The sequence below is a fragment of the Talpa occidentalis genome, unplaced genomic scaffold, assembly GCF_014898055.3.
Source record: "Talpa occidentalis isolate TD23 unplaced genomic scaffold, MPIMG_talOcc4v2.1 talOcc4.10, whole genome shotgun sequence".
In the NCBI taxonomy this organism is placed as follows: domain Eukaryota; kingdom Metazoa; phylum Chordata; class Mammalia; order Eulipotyphla; family Talpidae; genus Talpa; species Talpa occidentalis.
This window is the reverse complement of record NW_023600993.1, coordinates 33,015,165-33,037,740: the sequence shown is the minus strand read 5'-3', so window position 1 is coordinate 33,037,740 and position 22,576 is coordinate 33,015,165. Positions and strand designations below refer to the sequence as shown.

At 37.3% G+C, this 22,576-nt stretch overlaps 1 protein-coding gene across 2 annotated transcripts in view; it reads left to right on the top strand.

Moving 5' to 3' along the window:
• The window catches only part of SETD2 (SET domain containing 2, histone lysine methyltransferase), a 94,893-nt gene that overhangs the window by 56,047 nt on the left and 16,270 nt on the right, over positions 1-22,576 (top strand). The window contains exons 13-16 of one of the 2 annotated variants that reach the window (XM_037528019.2): positions 8,948-8,996; positions 12,688-12,871; positions 16,180-16,849; positions 22,110-22,244. In XM_037528019.2, the coding sequence (XP_037383916.1) occupies positions 8,948-8,996; positions 12,688-12,871; positions 16,180-16,849; positions 22,110-22,244 (1,038 nt within the window). Of the gene's footprint in view, positions 1-8,947; positions 8,997-12,687; positions 12,872-16,179; positions 16,850-22,109; positions 22,245-22,576 lie in introns of those variants that run through there. The other variant, XR_005128415.2, reaches the window with a different exon arrangement.

Here is a 22,576-nt window from a genome sequence, read left to right as displayed (position 1 = left end):
AAAGACTTTCAACCTGTGGTCCACGATTGAACTCCATAAATATAAGCTGCTTCTCAAATAGGGATATGAGTTGGGAAAGGAATGAACAGTGGTCAATAAAAGAGTTTTTTGACTGAATTTATACAGAAGGAGGGCTCCTACTCTTACTACAGCTTTGGGTTGACTAGTACAACATGTGATTCAATGAAGTCACTGAAGGATTGTGATTTTTTTTAAATTATCTATTTTCTTACATTTTTGTTAATTTTTGGATAGTATTTGATTTCTCCCCTCCAATGTATTCCCTGTAAGTTACCCCATCACCACAGTACCCATGCTCTTACCTCCCCCTCCTCTGCTCTATGCCTCAGGCCTATGGCTACTTGAAAGTTTTGTCTTTTTTTTTTTTTTTAAGATGTCTTTATTTATGTGTACAAGAGCGGGGTACAGGCCAGAGATGCAGGGGGTGAGAAGATTCACCAGAGACAGAGTGGGGAACTGAACAGGCAGATCAACTGAAGTACACTGCTGAGGGGAGCAGCGGGCGAATCTGGAGAGGTCTGCTGCACCTTGTGGGTTGCTCCCTGGCTGGCTGGGGATCGAACTCACGTTGCAGAGGCTATAGACAGCTTCACAGGCTGTGTCCTAACCCGTTGTGCCACCAGGGAGGCCCAGTTTTGTCTTTTATTTTTCCTGACACTTTGGGTTTTCTATATTCCACATATACGTGAAACCATCCAATATTTATCTTTTTCCCCTGACTTGTTTCACTTAGCATAGTTCCTTCCAGCTCCATGTTGCTGCAAATGGGTTTATCTTTTTTGATCACTGAATAGTATTCCATTGTGTATATATACATCACAACTTCTTGATCCATTCATCTGTTTTGGGGCATTGGGGTTGTTTCCATATCTTAGCTATTGTAAATAGTGCTGCAGTAAACATAGAAGTGCAGATTTCCTTTTTAATTAGTGCTTTTGTGTCCTTTGGGTAGATTCCTGGGAGTGGACTCATTGGGTCATATGGTAGTCCATTTATGGTGTTTTGAGGAATCTCTACACAGCTTTCCATAGTGGCTGGGTCAGTTTACATTCCTACCAGCAGTTTGAGGGTTCCTTTTTCACTGGGTTGTGGTGATTTTTAAGTTTTAATTAGAAAAATTAGAGGGAGTAAATTTTAAAAGCATATAAGGTAAAATCTTAGATTTGGAGTTAATTTGCCTAGAAAACAAATCTGAAATTGGAGAAGCATTTAATCATCAAGACGTCCAGTTATTCTTCAGTGATTACCTACCAGCATGAAAATACTTGTTTACTGTACATTTACTACAGAGCTAGAGTAGCCTTGTAAGCAAGAACTCGTTTCACCTATTCTGTTGTGCTTTATTACTTAGCTAAGGCAAATTCTTTGAATTGAATCAAAATGGGTTAGACTAGAAAAAGGAGATAAAGGAACAAGTTTAAACTGAATGACAGTGAATTAAGTAGGGTTTTTGAGGTAGGCACTTGCAGAAGAGCAGAATTTAGAGTTGCCTTGGGAGTTGATAGGTTCCTTAAACCTTTGCCTAAGACTTCAATAGACCCTAGGTGGTGTTCTTTACCACAACTACCATCATAACACGTAAAGTGTTTTGGCACTGGGTCTCGGACTTCTTCTGAGACGTGTTGCCTTTTTTTTTACTTTTTCTTTGAGGTTTTAATACAGGCCATTACTGCACGTAATATGAAATTCAAGCATACAGTGAAACTTCCCTCCTCACTCTGTTCCATGTTATGTATTGGGGCAACCAGTACAACTAGTTTCTTGTATAGCCTTCCAGGGATTTGTGCATATTATGTATACATTTTATTTTTAATAAAGATGGCAGCATTGTATAGTATTCTATTATGTAGATGTGCTATAATCAGTCTTCTGTTAATCGTATCAAGCAGTCCCTTTTAGGTGACTATTGACTTAGCAGCTAGTAACTTTTATCTAAGTCACAGCAAAAAAAAGAAAAATAATAATATACATGTTGAATACATTATTAGAGGTAGTATATCTGAATCATAGTCTGTTATTTGTAGTTTTGATAAATACTAGCAAGTTACTCCTCATAGTTATACCATTTAACTCTCATTGGCAGTGTACATGAGAGTGCCTGTTTCAGTACACCCTGGTCAGTATGAGTATTTTCTAACTTTATGTTGGTCAGGCTGGTAGACAAAAATGGAATATTATTGTAGTTTTAATTTGCATTTCTCATAAGTTAAATTGAGTAACTTTACATTTGTATTTATTATTTTATTTTTATTTTAAGATTGCATCCATCTTTTGCTCATTTTTCTGAGTGACTGAAAACTGAAATTAGGTCTTATTACCTTTCATTTTTTGGGAACCCAATTGTCTCTACAAGTATTTAAAAGAATAAATTATTCTCTATATCCCTTCCTCTGACCCTCTCATGTGTGATTTTATGAAACTTCCAGACATGTATATTATTTTCCAAGGTTTTGTTTTGTGTGTGATTAGATCCCAAGACCTCTCTGACCTAAGGGAGATTCTCTCCCCTCGAGGCCCCCCCCCCACACTATTTATAATGTAATTTATGAGATAAGATCAAAGACCTAAAACTTTACAGGGATCTAATGATAGGAGTTAAACAATTATCCCTCTTTTAAGGGAAGCTTAATGGTATAGAACCATTACCACTGAAAGTTTTTCATAGAATTTATGCTGAGGGAAAAGGTGCTAGATTGTAAATCAGTATTTGCCCTCTTTTTTTTTTTTTTTTATAATTGCTGGGCCTTGGGGTGATACAATGCCATAGACGTTGAGATATACATATGAATATGTATATTCATTCTTAAAATTTTGTTGTTGATTGAACAAATGGACTTTTACTCTATACTAATTTATATAGAATTGTGAATAAAGTTCTATGATGGGTTATATATATTATCCAGAGATGTTTTATTATTCTCAAGATTCATGATTAGCAGTTTTTATTAAAGGCCAGGTAGTAAATATTAAAATAAATTTAAAATATGACTGAAGTTTTGATGTCCTCCTACCCTCTTTCCTCTCTTCTCTCCCTTGTTCTCTTCCCTTTAAAAATGTAAAAGGGGGGCCACCTGGTGGTGCAAGGGGTTAAGACACAACCTATGAAGTAGTCTGCAGCTGATCCCCTGGCAAGGAGCTACCCACATGGCGCAGCAGACCTCTCTTGACTCGGCCACTGCTCCCCTCAGCAGTGTATTTCAGTAGATCTGCCTGTTCTGCTCCCCAGAAACCTCTCACTTCTCACACCTCTGGTGAATCCTCTCACGCCCCACACCTCTGGCTTATACCCCAGTTATTGTGTGCATAAATAAATAAATCTTTTCAAAAAAATGGTAAAACAGCATTCTTAATTGAAGTTGAAGGGGCGGGGGTACTTAAGGAATCAGGCTGCAGGTCAAATTTGGTACAGTTTACTGACCTCTGCACTACTGTATAAACTTGTGAATCTAAACTTGTGAATCAGGTTTTCTAACAATCTGATACTACACAAAAGTACATGCCCTAATGTCTTCAGCCTGGGTGACTGGCAGAACTAATTTAACCATGTATTTGCCAAGGTGATTTGTCTATTAGTTGTATGATTTCAGCGAGAACTATATGAGCTTAAATTTTTTCATTATTTTGTTTCTCTAGATTGTCTATAAATTTTCATTTTTTTAATAAGATTTATTTATGCATACAAGAGCTGAGGCACAGGCCAGAGGTGTGTGTGTGGGGTAGGGGTGTTTGGGGGGGAGGATTCACCAGAGACAGAGTGGGGAATAGAACAGGCAGATTGAGCAAAGTACACCGCTGAGGGGAGTAGCAGGCGAGTCAGGAGAGGTCTGCTGTGCCATGTGGTTTGCTCCCTGGCTGCCTGGGAATCGAACTCATGCTGCAGTGGCTGTGGATAGCTTCATAGGCTGCGTCTTAACCCTTGTGCCACCTGGGAGGCCCCTAAATTTTCATTTTTAAATAAATTCAGATAATTTTTTGGTGTATTTACCCTAACCTTAAAACCTCATAAATGACTGAAAATCCTGGGAAGGTGGTAGGTCCCCCCCACCAGTCTTCCTCCAATCTTTTTTGGATTTATTAAATTACCTTAGAAAAACTTCTCACATCTAACTAAATATAATACACACATACATATATATATATATATATATATATATATATATATATATACACACACACACCTATTTTAATTTTCACAAGTATAAAATTGCTTAAATAAGTGGAAACATTAACTGTTAAAAATGTATTCTCACATAAACATCTCTTCTCACTTAACATTAGCATCTATCCTTGTCTAATGGGTTATTGTCTTCCTCAGCCAAAGTGTCACTATTATAAAAATTGGATAATGATTGTCATTTTATAAGATTTCAGGGTGGAGTTGGAATGAATGAGTGTTCAACTTACCATGTTTATACTTTCTACTTTATGTATGTCCAACTCGTAATCATTCTTCAAGACAACTCAAGTGTCTACTGCTAGTAGGGTGTTTTTACAAATCCTTTCTCATAAGGTCAAAACCAGTTTTAGTATCACTGTTAAATTTCTCCCATCATTTTATATATCATAAGATAATATGTATATGTTCACTTTCTCTTGGGTGCTTATAAGGTAATAGTGGTAGTGCTTAAGAGTGTGTGTTGGACTGAGACATATCTAGAATTGGATCCTAGGTCCAACATCAAACTCATTGTGTCACTGTGACCTGGGGACAATTGCTTCTTTGAGCCTGCTTTGTAAGAACATTGACATAGTACTAGTACCTCTCTTAATGGTGGAAGAGTATATGAGATTACAGTTAAGATACAGTGACACACAATAAAAAATGTCAACCTTTATTATTGTTAGTCTATGTACTCATTGGCAATAGGGACTATATTTCCAGTGTCTAAAATATAGGAGGTGCTTACTATGTGCTTTTAGCACACTTGCTATCCAAGTACTTGATTTCCACAAATAACCAAGATTTCCACAAATAGCCATCATAGATTTCTGCAAATAGCCATCATAGAATTCATGTTTTCTTTTATCCACAAATTAAAAACATGACCACATATGATTATACACTTTTATAGAGGGATATTGGGTGCATTGGTACCTCATGAGTTTATCAGTGATTCAGTATTTGAAGGTTGCTTTTGAGCCTCTGACTGAAGAGGAGTGATTAACGAAGTCTGTAAGCACTGAACAGAGTCTAAAATTCTTCAGAGGCACACTTACTTGTATGACTTTGATGAAATACATAATGCTTGTGGTAATGCATAAGACCTATAAACAACATTTTTAACCAGGAATGAAACACTATGTTGGTATGTATAGGGTTAGTGATAAAAAGCCTGGTGTATGTATAGTACTTTGAGTTTACAGTGGCACAGTGTGGTTGATTTCTACAAATTAGAAATGTGTCAAGAAATGAAATTCTTGACCCATTTCACAGATAACTAAGTATTGAGTGTGTGCCAGGTACTATTCTTTGTGTTAAATATACAGCAGAAAATAAGACAGTCTTAGCCCTACATAGCTTAAATGTGTATGAGTATTTTTAAAAAGTTAAGAGCAATCTCTAGATACCAAAGAAATAAAATAGGATGATAAGTACATTAGGTGTAATGGGGAACCAGATTCTTTTTTAGCCCCTTTGAGGACAGTGTTAGTCTCAGAACCCAGTTCACCTGATTCACAGTTCAGTGTTATGTTTTGTTTTGTTTTAATAATATGCAGGTCTCCTGAATAGGTTTTTTTTTTTTTTTTAAGATTTATTTATTTATTCATACAAGCACTGGGTAAAGTCAGAAGCGCGGGAGGGTGAGAGAATTCACCAGAGCCAGAGCAGGGAACAGAACAGGCAGACTGATGAAATATACTGCTGAGGGGAGCAGTGGGCAGCAGGAGAGGTCTGCACACCATGTGGGACCCTCGCCCGGTGGCTGGGAATCGAACCGGCACTACAGAGGCTGCGGGCAGCTTCGCAACCCAGCGCTCAACCGCTGCGCCGCCAGGGAGGCCCTCCTGAATAGTTTTTAAAACATAAAGTGATCTTACATAAAAATGTGAATGGAGTCAACTCATACACATTTTCTACATAGGTTCTGACTTATTCACTAGAATGACCTAAAATGTTAAAGTAATCCTCACATAGCTACTCTTTCTTGCCTTTCTTTATTGTGGAGCTTTGGAAAAATTCAATTATACTTTCAGGTCCTCACTGTCCTAAATTTCCAGCTTAAATTATCTATGCAGCTTTGGCTATCTGAAGAAAAGGATCAAATTAGTAATTCTTGAATGGTTCAGTGTATGTTGATAGAACATAGTGCTAGGTACATAATAGTCAATAGCAATTGAACACTACTTAGTAATAATAGTCCATTTGGTGAATATCAAAATACCATTCTACCTAATAGTTTTTGTAAACTTTTAGAGTGGAATTAATATTTATGAGAAGCATTTTCTCTGGTTCATTAACTGTCATCACAGAAGGGGTCCCCAACTTGAGGACCCATTCCAACTATGTAGTAAATTACTCTGAATATTGATAATGAATACTTATAATACCAACACCTTAGCAAAAGAAACTAAATAGGTCAAAATAGTGTAATCCTTAGCTGACACAGACAGCTCTCAATATTTGTTCTAAGCATCCTTTGCAAATGAGCATGATATCAGAATACCTAATTTTCCCCAGTCTGGATAGGTGCCAATTGATAAGCAGCATTATTTTTTCCAAATTTGGTAACCTTTCTGAGAAACGAACAGAGGAATCAAAGCTAAGAATGCCAGCCTTTTCTTCGTGTCTTTATTGCTGATTCAATATTACCCACAGCTACATATACTGAAAATTAGACAAACTCCAGGCCTTCCTCAGTGGAGCAGACTGGAATATATCCTCTCTATAAGCAAAAGCATCCCAAGAGGAGAAAGAGCCCAGGTGACTCTGAGCTGAGGTCAGGATTACTTGCTTAGCTCTTTCTCGCAAATTCTCCTTTGAAAGGCGTGAGTCAGGGTTGTTAAGAGAACAACTTCTCTGGGTATAAAAATGACCTGGGAGCATCTAAAAAAATAGATGCCTGGGACACACACCTGTAGTATTAGATTCAGTTTGCCTAGGGCGGTATTTCTATAAAATTTTCCCTGGAAATATCTAATTGTGCAGCCAGTTTTGAGAATCACAGCTCTGGTGGAATTCCTACATAGAAAGAAAGGCTAGGAGGGCTGGAGGATGCTACCTACTTATATTTGTTCGTAAATCACCAAACTATCATACTCCTTTAAGTGATGCTGTTAGCCATATCCTGTGTCATCTAGCACAAAAGATAAGTGTTCTGAAATCACATCATCTAATATTGTCATAACCTAGGGAAAGTTGCTAAGTTTTTAGTTTTCCCATTTGTAAAATGGTGATAATAGTACTTCATAGTATAGTTTTGAAGCTAAAGTAAGTAATGTGTGTGAAATGCTTAACATGATGCCTGACACACAGAATAGTTTTTTATAAATATTGCTAGAACCGACAATTATGTGGAACGAGTTTGATTTTCTGGGAGTACAAGTCCTAAAAAATGGGATTACTGGGTCATACAGGTATGGTTAGTATTGCAAGATTTCTTTGAAGGGAGGGTATTGTTAGGGGGAAAAGGATGTCCCAAAGCAAATTCCATATAGGCTTTGTGGACTCCACCCCCACCCCAGGTCAAAGCCAAAGACACTGGGAACTCCAAATCCCATCACCACCCAAGGGAAGGTGGCTGGGACCTGAGGGTGGGGTTAAGCAGCCAGGTGGATACAAAAGGCAGACACGTGGGCTTTGGGGTGCTCTCCATTTTTGGGCTCTCGGCCAGCGTCCGGCCAGCTCGGAGAGTGACTTTGGGTTTCCAGGTCGTCGGATCGGGTAGGACGCATTAAAGACTTTATTTCCCTATTTTCTCCCTGAGTTGTACATTTTCCTTATTTCTTTTTCTCTTGTAAATAAACCTTTTATTAACCCTTTTGCGTGTGTCTGTAGTGGAGTATTCATAAGTCCCTTTAAAGCGCGCGGGTGAGGACCCACAGCCAGGAACCCGTTTAATATCGGGGTTGCTCTATAACAGTATCATGTGATGTACTATTGAGGATGTTTGGGTTTGCCATTTCCCCCTAATTAACAAGGTGACTAGATAGGAAGTATCATGCCCAAGAGCTTGATGGATTAGAACAGTGGGGGATTGTTGGGAAACAAAACAGGTTGTAGGTGTTATATTCACACTGCAAGTAAAGGTACCTTGAGGCTTAGAGACATAGCTTACATTTCTTGTGAAGTTTTGTCGCATATTAACATTGCTATTTCAAGAGCAGTAGTGATCTAAAGTTTATCTTTCCTTTTTAAAATAGCAACAATATGAAAATAGGTATTGCGTTTAGCCATTAGCCAAGTAGGCTTTTCATTTATAGGGAAATAGGAATAGCATGGAATTTCTTTATACATGAAATTTTTCTGAAGTGTTATTTATATAGCAGTATTACTACTAACCTTTTCTTCTCTTAAGTAGGTGTGGTATATGTGAGATACTCTACTTGTTCTTAATATGCTCAGTAAAGGAACTCTAGTTGACTTCAGTTTATATGCAGAAGGCATATGGAAATTAAAATTGTCAGTAATCATATTTCACCCAGAAATATGCCTCAGTTAACTTAGTCGTCTACTATTTCACTAATATCATATGAGCGTGGTAGAAGTGTTAAATATAGATGTCATATGGTTTATATATATCATGTCTGTAGTTTTAAGGGACCAGAATATATCCTTATTTAAAGCAGAGTGTCAGTGAAATTTTGGAGACTAATTAAATACCAGTATTTCCTTTCTATTTCTTTATTGCCCTGTGAAACCAGTCATCTTCAAAGCAGCCATCACTTCTCTTCCACACTAATAACCCTTTTGGTTTATTTTTTGCAGGAGGTATATCGAATTCCAAAGAAAAGTCAAACTGAAAAGGAGAACACAAGTAGGTATTCAGAAATATTCTGTGTACATAACTTTTACAGATATTCTTTTGGAAATGCACAGGGGTACCTGAGAACTTTAGCTATGTGGTTTGCCAAGGGAGATGTCCCTTCTACTACTGGGATTGCTTTCTTAGAAGTCATGGCTTTTAGTAGATTTTCTTTATATCATTTGTTCCTCTACAGCTGACATTCTAAAATCTGTATTCTTAGAAGTCTTGTAAAAAAAATTTTTTTTATAGAGGCATGTTTTATTTTTATTTATTTATTTATTTGTTTGTTTGGGTGTTTGTTTATACAAGCACTAGGTACAGTCAGAAGCGCGGGAGGGTGAGAGAATTCACCAGAGCCAGAGCGGGGAGCAGAGCAGGCAGAAGGACCGAAGTACACTGCTGAGGGGAGCAGCGGGCGGCAGGAGAGGTCTGCGCGCCATGCGGGACCCTCCTCCAGTGGCTGGGGAGCAGCCGGGGATCATACTGGCGCCGCAGAGGCCGGCGGGCAGCTTTGCAACCTAGCGTTCAACCGCTGCGCCACCAGGGAGGCCCTAGTCTTGTAAAATTTTTTATCTGTAGATGTTTATATGTAAAATTCCTGGAGTGCTTTCATTTTTCTGAAGAAAGTTCAAAACTTTCCTCAAGGAATCTGAGGTTAACATTCACTATTGGGCCTCCCTGGTGGTGCAGGGGATTAAGTCTCAACACTATGACGCTGTCAGCAGCCACTTGTAGCACAAGTTTGATCCCCAGCCTAGGAGTTGACCCACATGGCACAGCATGTCCCACTGCTCCCCTCAGCAGTGTATTTCAGTAAATCTGCTTGCTTTGCTCCCCACCCTGTCTCTGGTGAATCCTCATTCCTCCACACCCCCCATGCTTCTGGCCACCACCTCAGCTCTTATATACATAAATAAATAAAATAAATCTTTTTTAGAAAAAAGATTCACTATTAAAAATAATAGGGTGGCTATTATAGTTTGGTTTCTGAGTTCTATCCCTTATGTTTCCAGCATGCTGCTTTAGAGATAAAGCAATGATGGTGGCTGTTGGCTTCTTCAGCCCCTCCAGCACTGACCTACTATATAAATAGAGTAAGGGAGCCGGTGTTATCAGTGTGGTTTTGGTCTTTTTGATTATTCATGGCATGAATAGTTTTTTATAATCTTAAAACCTATTTGTTAAAAACCTGTGAGGTATCCTTTGCATCATAGTTTTATCTTTTGGATATTTTTAATTTTACTGGTTTAATATCTTTGTAGTCATACATCCTACTTATGGCTACAAAAAAAATTCTTTGCATAAGAAAGAAGGCAGAGTTGGGCAGTACTGATTGTAAAACCAATGGTACCCTTACAGAGGCAGTCATCAAAGGCTAACTTCTTGGGGCCCACTGAAATCATTAGCAAGATAGGCAAATCTTAAACATGTGCAAGCATTTTCTCCTAGTATTTTACAAATACCTAGTCTGGTGTAATCCTCTAAGAGGTGTGAGGCATGGTCTATAATAGATGCTTATTATCTTTTCAGGAAGCAGCCTTTGTGTGCCAACTTCAGTCCCGCTCTCATATATATGGGTCTCCCCCACGCCCCTTAGCCTCAAGCTTTTAGAATAAAATAATGTTTGTAATTCAAGCCTGGTTTCTAAATGTTAAGCAGTTTAAAAACTTCTTATACCTTTCAAAATTAAAATTAAAAAGAATGCTGAAATAATTTGGGAAGTATATAATCTTGCTTTACCTTCATTTTATAATGGGAGAAAATCAGCCTGAATAAAATAGGATGGCTTCTCTGCCTCACATACTCTTTTTTTTTTTTTTTTTTAATATTTATTTATTTATACAAGCACTGGGTACAGTCAGAAGCTTGGGAGGGTGAGAGAATTCACCAGAGCCAGAGTGGGGAGCAGAACAGGCAGAAGGACTGAAGACACTGCTGAGGGGAGCAGCGGGCGGCAGGAGAGGTCTGCGTGCCATGCGAGACCCTCTTCCGGTGGCCGGGGAGCAGCCGGGGATCGAACCGGTGCTGCAGAGGCTGCGGGCAGCTTCGCAACCCAGCGCTCAACCGCTGCGCCACCAGGAAGGCCCTCTGCCTCACATATTCTAAGGCACAGTCAGAATATGAAGTGTTGGTGTGGTTTCCTGTTCTTTGCCAGGATATAGTGGAGAAATAACCACATTTTAAGGAAATTAACACCAGGGCAAGGAACCTGGTTTGAGAGTAATCGTGAGTGGGTTCAGATGAAATGAAGATAATAGTACTACACAGAAGGTGGTTGTACTAACACCTTGTGAGCTGAAACAGTTGTTTTCCTTATATGGCATTTTCTCCTAGCATGTGATGTAGATGAGTTCATTTAGCTTCTCACTAAAAAATGCTCATAAATGGCTATATATATTAGTAACTGTTCTGCCAATAAATGGAGCTTTTGGCCAACTAAAAAGAACTGGAAGAATGGCTTGTGTAAGCCTAATAACCCTATTACTAGGGAGGAAACAACTGATTGCATATTTTTCTGAGATGAGAAAATGAAAAACCAGTTAATGTTTATTGAAAATCTGCTTTGGCTAAGGGATATTTATTTTAAAGATGTAAGAGGGCCCTCCCTGGTGGCACAAGGGGTTAGGATGCAGCCTATGGAGCTATTTGCAGCCACAAGTGTTCGATCCCCAGCCAGGGAGCTGCCCACATGGTGCAGCAGACCTCTCCTGACTTGCCTGCTGCTCCCCTCAGCAGTGCATTTTCAGTCAATCTGCCTGTTCTATTCCCCACTCTGTCCCTTGTGAATCCTCTCACCCCCACACCTCTGGCCTGCACCCCAATTCTTACATGCATAAATAAATAAATCTTTAAAAAAAAAATACAAGAAATTCTTCCCTCAAGAAGAGAATAGTCTGGTTAATCAGGTAGCAGTATTTCTAACATACAAACAGTAGAAATTAATGCCAGTGAATTTATGCTGAAATTTAGTGGTTGAATTTAGATTTTTTAAGGAAATGAGAAACTAGAAGGCATGGTCATTGAAAAGTAGTACTAGGACAGTTTTTGGGAGCTGTAGCAATGGAATTGAGTCAAGACCATTCTAGGTAGAGACTAATGAAGAAGATTAGTAATACCATCTTTCAGTAGGACATTAAATTTTTTAAAAGATGTAGCTCTCTGACTTTCATAATTTTCTGGGTTAATTACCTGTTATTGCCTGTCTCTGAAATATTTTCCTTTTGAAATGTAGTTCGTAAAAAGTTGTCTACTGGCTTTTTTTTTTTTTAATTAAACTTTTCCTACTAAGGTTTTCATGCTTATCATGCCAGGCTGATTGTCTATAAATTGTAAATATGCAGGGTTTCAGGGATTGTAGAAGGCTTTTACATTCTAAACTGACAAGCAGACTGCTTTGCCAAAGGGAACGGGAATATTTTGCATGCATGTGTTCCACAGAACTTGTTAGAAATATTGGATGCTTGGACTGAGGTTTTGGCAGGGTGGGTGGGCCAGGGAGTAAGAAAGGACATTCATGGAAGAGATTTTTAGAAAGTAGAGTTCACAGACATACAAGACTTGTGTCTCATCTACATTCAGGGTAGATGAGAGAGGAGTTCATAGATTCATTTGTTGGATAGAATTTTTATTACACAGTTGATGTACTGTCAGCATGGAGGAAAGTGTCCTAAGTAAAATTTAAAAAATGCTTTTCCCTCAGTAACTGAACGAGGAAGGGATGCTATTGGCTTCAGAGATCAAACAGCTGCTCCAAAGACTCCTAACAGGTCAAGAGAGAGAGACCCAGACAAACAAACTCAAAATAAAGAGAAAAGGAAACGAAGGGGCTCCCTCTCACCACCCTCTTCTGCCTATGAGCGGGGAACAAAAAGACCTGATGACAGGTAAGTGCCCTGTGTTGAGTTACTCTTTTCTGAGCAAGTCTGAAAGTACCCAAGACATACTTCTGAGTTTGAGCACAAAGCTTTTGGAGTAAATATCTTCTCTTGGTGAGTGAGTATAAAACGATACTGAAATATTGAGACAGTCTCTCTCTCTCTCTGGTTTTTTTTTTTTTTTTTACTATTTATTTATTTATTTTAAGTGAATATTCTAAAATTTTTTTTTATTTTTATATTCCCCATACAATTGCAACCCTCTTATTTTGACCCCATTCCCTCCTTTCCCTGCCCTCCACCTTGTGTGTCTCTGTCTCTTTTGACAATAATAATAGTTGTGAAGACTAACAGATTTTTGGTACTTAAATAGTTTCTACTTGATAACATTTAAATGCTATTTGGGTAAAATGAAATTTGTTCTTTAATGGGGAGTGGGGCTGGTAGAGATAACTCTTCATATGAATCGTGTCATACCAGTGAGAATGCTCATTGATCTGTGTCAGGGGCTTTCTTTGTCATACTGGTAGAAAAACTGGCCAAATAGTCATTGTAAGTACTAGAAAGCATTTATTCCAGAGAAGTTCTTTTTAAATTAAATTTACTTATAAAAAGATATGAGATACAGTATTCATATAATGTCATAATTTTATAAATTTGGTACTGAGTATATAATAGTAACTCAACAAGGTTTTAATTTGCATTCCCCTAGTTACCAAATAGATTGAACATCTTGTTATATTTTGGGGATTATTTTATTCTCTTCTGTGAGGTGTCATTTTATTTATTATTCATTTATTGTCTTTTTGAGTTTAAGGAATTCTTAATATACATTCTAAATATGTGTTTTGGTGATAATTTTTGCAAATTTTTTCCCCCCAGTTTCTGGCTTGTGTTTCAACTCTTTCTGTGCCTTTTGATGTACAGAATTTATTAATTATAGTGTGTTTGAATGTATCATATTTTCTGTGCTTCCTTTGATGAGTGCTCGCTGTGTTTTAAGAAATTCTTCACTGTCTTTGAGATTGTAATGCTAGTCTCTTTTTTTCCTTAAAGAAAAAGAATTTAAATTTTTAAAAATTCTTAACCATCTGATATTAATTTTTCCTCTATGTTACAAAGCTAGGGATCTGGTTTCATTTTTTTCTCAGTGAATAAACCAATTATCTTAGCACCATTTACTTGAAACCTATCCTTTCTCCATTGCTCTGTAGTGTGACCTCTCTTCAGTTGGTTTTCATATATTATGGGAAGATCTGTTTCTGGACTGGCAATGACTGTCGCTTATATTAATTAAATGTTGATAGCAAGTAAGACAGGGCACTACTTGATTTTCTGGTATGTCTTGTTCTTTTCTCAGACTTGTGTTCTTCCTTGGAATCTGTGTTTCCAGTTTCTCCCCTCCCTTCTATCGACTCAAGTTCCCCTACTACCCTTCCCCACCAAAGATGATTCTGTGGGTCTTGACATCGTTACAGTTTTGAATATTTGCATTCCCATATTCAAATTGTGTATTTGAGCATTTTTCTGTCTAGTTAGGTTTTCTTTTATATTTATTTAATAAAGAAAGATTTTCTTTAACCTCTCTGTTTATAATTTTCTCCAGAAAGACTTGGATATCTTTTGGTGCATTTATTTCTAAGGACCTTAATTTCTTGTAAAATTTTAATTTATTGCTGGTATTTAGATTTGCAGTTGACTTTACTGTATTAATCTCATGTTTAATGATATACGAATCTCTTACTAACTTTGAATAGTTCAGGGAGTTTTGCCCTTTTTTATCTGTCAGCAGTACGTGTCGTATGAATTTGTTTTGGTTTTGCTTTTTAATCCTCATGCCTTACTGTTATTTTGCTAATAATACTTCCAATACAAATCATAGTATGATAGCATTTTTTATTTTGTTAATGTTTTCTACTTGTGTTTTTATTCCTTCTGCTTTTTAAGATTTATTTTATCTTTTTAAATTTCTCAATTTGAATTTGGGATTCTTAGCTCATTAATTTTCACCGTTTTTCTGTTGTAATAAAAGTGTTTCAGGACATAAATTTTCCTGTAAGGTAACTGCTTTTGTATCTCTTTTAATAATGCAGTTTAATCCTTTGTGGCATTTCTATAACTGGTTGTTTCAGTCAATACAGTCTAACCATTCTGAATTTAAGACACTAAAATTAACCTTATTCAGCCTCCCCAATTTGTATGCTATCTTTGTCTAGTAGTATCATTCCTTTTTGTACCTCCTATTAGTTGTTAATTTTTTAATGGGAACACAAGGTAATAATTTTAGCTATTTACATTTACTAATTTCTTTTCCTTTTTCTCTTAGACCTTCCTTTAAAAGGGTTCTTTTGTGGAGTTCATAATATTAAAAAGTCTTATTAACTATTTTTGTTTACATTGCTCACCATCAGTTTTTAAATCCGCTTTAGCTAATCAGATTAGATAATTACAATATTTTGATGTATATACAAATACATCAAATATGTATATTTTGATAACTTTGGTCAAATGTACAATTATGTAACCACCATCACACCCATGAGATAAAACACTTCCATCACCTCAAAAAAATTCTCTATGTCTCTTAGTAGACAGTCCCTTTCTATCCGTAGTCCCTGCTCTCTGACCCTTGATTTTTGTCTCTTCTAGAATGTCATATATATATATCATACACTACACACACATATACGTACACATTAAGTATTTCACTTAATATATTGCACATGAAATTCATCCATGTTCTTATCTATCACTGATAGATAAGAAACTTATAGATCTATTTGGGATATATGTCAAAACTGTCATAGGGTGTTAGACTTAGCAGTAAGATATATATGCTGTTCCAAAGAGAAGAGTATGTGATTATAACTCCCCATATTTTTATATGTACATGCTTATCTTTCACTTATCTATCAGTGATAGTTGCCTGACTACAAACATTTATAACATACATCAGATTTTGTAACTTTTATTCGTATATTTGGGATTTTGTTTTAATTTTAGATTTTGTAGTTATAGAACTGTCCTCAACTGTAAAGAAGAATCTGTGTAGGGATATATAAGTATCTTCAGTTTGAAGTTCTACAATCTGAGAATTAGTATGGAATTACTCTTTTTATCTTAAGTATTTAATTCCTTGGGATTCTTCTATCTGCAAGACACTTTAAATACTTTGAGTATGATTTTTATCTACTGCCAAATTGGATTTGATGTGGTTTATGGCTTATTAATCAGTGGCATAACGTTTATTAGTTATTTGATTATGTCTATGATTTGGGGGAAAACTCTTTGTGGTCCTCTTACTGTTTCCTTTGTAGATATGATACACCAACTTCTAAAAAGAAAGTACGAATTAAAGATCGCAATAAACTCTCTACAGAGGAGCGTCGGAAGTTATTTGAGCAAGAGGTAGCTCAACGGGAGGCTCAGAAACAGCAGCAACAGATGCAGAACCTGGGAATGACATCTCCACTGCCCTATGACTCTCTTGGCTACAATGCCCCCCACCACCCCTTTGCTGGTTACCCACCAGGTTATCCCATGCAGGCCTATGTGGATCCCAGCAACCCTAATGCTGGGAAGGTGCTCCTGCCCACACCCAGTATGGACCCTGTGTGTTCTCCTGCTCCTTATGATCATGCTCAACCCATGGTGGGACATTCTACAGAACCCCTTGCTGCACCTCCACCTGTGCCAGTGGTACCACACGTAACAACCCCTGTGGAAGTTTCCAGTTCACAGTACGTGGCCCAAAGTGATGGTGTAGTACATCAGGACTCCAGTGTTGCTGTCTTACCAGTGCCGGCCCCAGGCCCGGTCCAGGGACAGAATTATGGAGTTTGGGATTCAAACCAACAGTCTGTCAGTGTACAGCAGCAGTATTCTCCTGCACAGTCTCAAGCAACCATATATTATCAAGGACAGACATGTCCAACTGTCTATGGTGTGACATCACCCTATTCACAGACAACTCCACCGATTGTACAGGTAATTTTGAAACTTTTTTGTCTGTCTTACATTCTGTTTATGGAATGTTAAATCTGATGGAAGGGGGAATTCCTGCCATGGTTCACTTTTATATATTGATCAATTTCCACATACACTAGTTATCTATTATTGTATAACAAATTCCTCCAAAAATTGTCAATTTACATCTGACAATTACATTTACATCTCAGTTTCTGTGGGTCAGGAATTAAGAAGCAGCTTAGCCAGATATTTCTCAAACAAGAGTCCTTTATGAAATTATAATCAAACTATTAGCCAGAATCATAGTTATCTGAAGATTAAACATGAGATTGAGAGTCACTTTCCAGTTACTTACATGGTCGATGACTGGCCTTTTTTTTTTTTAACTGAGAGGGACTGATTTTTGGATTACTCTTTTCCTTTTTGCTTATAGGCAATAAATCATATACAGTTCATTTTTCTATGTCCCAATCAGGAGAACCTTTTATCATGGTAATTGAGTTCAGAGATGACTTGCCCTTTTCTTACTGTAGACCCAGCTTTTATATTGTGTTTTTATACCCTACATTTATCACAAAGTTTGTCAGATTGAGTGTGATACATTGACCCTTGGGATATTACTATGGTAATAAATAGTAATGTTAAATTTAAAGACTAAAAATATACTGAATCTACATTTCAAAATATCCTCACTGTATTCCTGTATCTCTCCCATTAGTCTTCATCACTCATTAAAGGTGAATTATTGTGGATGGTAGAGTCTCGCAAGGATGTCACCTGTCCACATTACTTATAGTATTGATGAATAATTTTTTATTAGTATTTTTGTGATGAAGGTGATTCAAAATTTTATTCACATGGCCTTGACAAAGTGTCCTATTTTAACTCTCAAAACCTTAACTCTGTTAACTGCTTTCATGTTTTTGATCTCCCGAATCACATGCTTATCTATCTTATGAATTTGTAATATTGAAAACTTGAAGGGTTTTATTCCATGTTTTCCTACTTACCATGATTCTTAGACATTTTTCTGAGTTACTGTGTTTTTATTTGTGTGTATAAACATGTACATCTTAGTGACTAATATCCGATTTGCTTATGAGGTCATTTTCCTCAGGTAATCAGTTAAATTGAAAGTTATTTTTCTTACAAATAGTACTACACTGAACATTATAATTATTTTTGTGTGTGTGTTTTTTTTCCTTGTCATGTTTGGCTTTAAACAAATGTTATATTGCTAATAAGTAAGGCTGATAAGAAAATGGACATTGTCATCAGATATTTTATTTTAATATATGTATTTTTATTTTAATATATGCTTTTTAAAATTTTTTTTGTGTATGTTAAATTCTACCTCCTATAGAATGTGTTAAGGATCTTAAACAAATTTCTTAGGTAATGTCTGCTGTGTCTTGCCATATTCTTACTGAACCAAGCCATTAGTTTTGTTTTTCCCTGAAAATGTGTATCACAGATACAAGAAAAATGGTCTGCTTCTTCCCCTTCTTATTCCCTATGTGTGTGTTTTAATCTGGGTAGTAGAGTCTAAACAACAGCTCTCTAGTCATATGATTGTCCTTTTGGTTTTTTTAAAGATTTATTTATTTATGCATACAAGAGCTGGGGTGTAGGCCAGAGGTGCAGGAGGGTGAGAGGATTCATCAAAGACAGAGTGGCGAGCAGAACAGGCAAACCCACTGGAATGCACTGCTGAGTGGAGCAGTGGGCAAGACAGGAGAGGTCTGCTGTGCCATGTAGGTTAGCTCCCTGACTGGGAATTGAACTCATGCTGCAGTGGCTGCAGATTGCTTCATAGTGCTGAGACTTAACCCCTTTCACCACCAGGGAGGCCCAATGTATGAGTTTTATTGGAAAAAAAATATATAGGCACAAGTTCAAGATGATTTCCATCCCAGTGGCAAAAGATTTCTAAGTCCTAAGACTTAAGTGTCACATTTTTACTTACATCCAGTTTTCTAGTCTGTTCCTACCGATGAGTTATTTGTTGATAACCCTCCCCCCCCCCCCCCCGCTGTCCACTTTGTGTGTACTAGAGTAGTAGGTAAATGAACTAGGATGGTTCAGACTATCCTCCCCTTTTCTATGAGATAATTTGATCAGAGATGATGTTGGACTTGAGTCCTAGTCCATCATTTACTATATGTTCTGGAGACTGGCACCCATATTCTTCAGTTGTAGTTTTTCTCATCTATATTATGAGCAGAATGCCTCAGAGTAGTTGAGGTTTATATAACATGATGAATATTAATAATGATAGATTTAATGTACCATATGCCTTAAAGGTTTAATTACAATTGCTTTAACACTGAGAGAGTAGTAACATAACCAGCTGTTAGATACAGAGAATGAAGATCATCTATCTGGTGTTGGCCCAAAGATCTGACCTCCCGGAGGAGACCTTGAGGCCTGTTTTGTTTGAGACCAAATTTCACCTGTAAAACAGTATCTAGTGCTGAGCATTGTGGATTCAGAGAGTTACAATTTATCACTTTACTCTTTTTTTTTAAAGATTTATTTATTTATACAAGAACTGGGGTACAGACCAGAGGCAAGAGAGGGTGAGAGAATTCACCAGAGACAGAGTGGGGAGCAGAACAGGCAGAAGGACCAAAAACACTGTTGAGGGGAGCAGCAGGTGAGACAGGAGAGGTTTGCCGCGCCATGTGTAGTATCTCCCTGGCTGGCGGGGAATCGAACCCACGCTGCAGAGGCTGCGGACAGCCTCACAGCATAGCGCTCAACCTGCTGCCCCAGATGGGAGGCCCAAGTTTACTCTCTTCTTCAGCCTCCCAGAAACTATTTCTGCTTAAAATCAGGATTACCAGCACAGACGCTTTAGCCCCCTCCTAATCTCTTCCACCACCCTCATCACCACATGCATAATAACTTGCTTATTGTATCCATTTTCGAAGACTGCTTCCTTCTGTGTGTCAGGGCTCTTGGACACTCATTTCCAAATAAATTGGTGATCATAGAATAGAGCCCAGTTAGTTATATTTTGTTCCATGGTTTACTTTATCAAAGTTAAAGAAGTATTTTAAGAATTATTTATACTTCCCTTTTTAGAGTATACTCTAATTTTTTATTAAATACTATTTGATCTTTGTTGCTAATATCTTATTTTGTGCTGGTCTCTTGATTCATTTTTACCTGGGGAATAGATAACATTAGTGTAATAAAGTTTTCGATTTAACCAGATTATAGGATTTGGGACAAGATTAAGTAGAGAGATAAGGGCCTCCCCAGTGGCGCAGCGGTTGAGCGCTGGGTTGCGAAGCTGCCCTTAGCCTCTGCAGTGCCAGTTCGATCCCCAGCCACTGGCAAGGGTCCCACATGGCACGCAGACCTTTCCTGCCGCCCGCTGCTCCCCTCAGCAGTGTACTTCGTCACTCTGCCTGTTCTGCTCTCCACTCTGTCTCTGGTGAATTCTCTCACCCTCCCGCCCTTCTGACTGTACCCAGTGCTTGTATAAATAAATAAATCTTTAAAAAAAAAAAAAGGTAGAGAGATAATACTTGTTTCTACAGAGTATTTGATGTTGCACAGATTTCTCATGTTGGTCCCAAATGCCCAGAGATGAATGCAGTTCTAATGTATACATTTTTCTCTCAGATTTTGTGGTACTATTTTGATTATTCTGTATTGACAATGAATATGATCTGTGTTGTTCGCTCTTCCACTATGCTGAATCAAGTATTGTATTCTTCCTCTTCTCCTTTTGTCTGTGTCCCTTCAGTAATAACTCATCTAGAAATCTCTCAGATGGCTACATTGGCCTTTTCAGACTTTTTAGATCTTTGCTGGTATTGTTTGGCATTATTATATTTTGCATTTTGACTGTCATAGTGCTTATGAATCATTGTACTAGGTAGAATTTCAGTCCATAAGATCAAAATCTGCCCTTAAATACAGGATACCTATCTACTGCGTAGCTCCTTGATAGCATTACCTCTTAAAACAGTAAGATTGTTTTTCAGGGCTTCTTGTTAGCTCTTTTTTTTTTTTTTTTTTTAAAGCAATTTTTATATTAATGAGAAATAATTCCATTGTAGGTTTGATCATGATATTTATTTCTTTTGTAACTCCAGATGAGGGAAGTAACCCATCTCTAGTGGTAGTCAGAACTTAATGAAATAACATGTAAAAAATCTTTCTTGTATAAATTAGTGTATGGTAATAATTTCAAGTACACTGAAGTATCCTGAGTCTCTCTTGAAAAGAATTATGTTAGCAAAAGTTAATAAACTAGTTTAAAATTCGATCATGTTCTTACTATCTTTAGTGTAATCATGTTCTTACTATCTTTAGTAAGAACTAAAGATAGTTCTTACTTTTTTAAGAACTTTTTTTTTTTTTAAGATTTATTTATTTATACAAGCACTGTGTACAGTCAGAGAAGCGCGGGAGGGTGAGAGAATTCACCAGAGCCAGAGTGGGGAGCAGAACAGGCAGAGTGACAAGTACACTGCTGAGGGGAAAAGCGGGTGGCAGGAGAGGTCTATCTTTAGTTGTTTACTATCTTTAGAATCATTACCTTTGACCTTTTTTGGTTAAAACAACTTGTTAGTAATTAGGAGTTAATAATAAAAAGACTCAGATAAAAGTAGTAGATATCCTAAGAACAACACTTCAGTTGATTTTTCCAGTCTCATTGGAAGCCAAACAATTTGATAGCTTTCATGAACCCTTCCCCTTTCCCCAAAAAATGTTACCTGTTTTCTTTTGACCAAGTAAGTAAATGATTAGGAGTTATTCAAAAAAGAAATTTGTATTTGTGGGACCTCCCCAGTGGTGCAGTGGGTTGAGCACCATGCTGAGAAGCTGTCCACAGCTTCTGGAGTGTGGGTTTGATTCCCGGCCTGCCAGGGAGAAACCCACGTAATGGGGCAGACCTCTCCTGCCTCTCCTGCTGTTCCCCTCAGCAGTGTCTTCGGTCTGTCTGCCTGTTCTGCTCCATGCTCTGTCTCTGGTGAATTTTCTCACCCTCCTGTGCCTCTGACTGTACCTCAGTTCTTATATAAATAAATGAATCTTAAAAAAAAAAATTACAAAACCTATCCTTAAAAAAAAAAAAAACTTGTATTTGAAACAAAAGATTGTTTTACACAGTTGTACTCGAATATTCATACTAAAAGTAAAAAAAAAAAATTTTTAAATAGATGTATCTTCCAGTAAGATTATGCCAATTTACAAGTCAATGACTGCTTTATTAGAGCTAGAAAAGTGTAAACTGTGAATCTTTTCATTTTATCTTTAGAGTTATGCCCAGCCAAGTCTTCAGTACATCCAGGGACAACAGATTTTCACAGCTCATCCACAAGGAGTGGTGGTACAACCAACTGCAGCTGTGACTACAATAGTTGCACCAGGGCAGCCTCAGCCCTTACAGCCAGTAAGAAATATTTCATTTGATAAAACTCATGGATTGCCTGCCTTAAGTTTAGAAGATTAATTTTTTTTCCAGTTTGGTTTTGGATTTTTATTTTTCAGTGTTGTTTTAATTTTTCTTAGTCACCAGTTTCACTCAAATGTATAGATACCCTGAGGGAGTACTATTCAATTGTTTTGTCAATTTTTTAAAAAAAATATTGTGGAATTTACAGCTATGTTAATAGTTGTATATTTTGCTTCTGTGATTCTTTTATTTGCATTGAAACTGACGGACTTGTATCTTTATATTTTTGCTATGAATTTCTAAAGTAATTGTTTTCTAACTTACTGTTT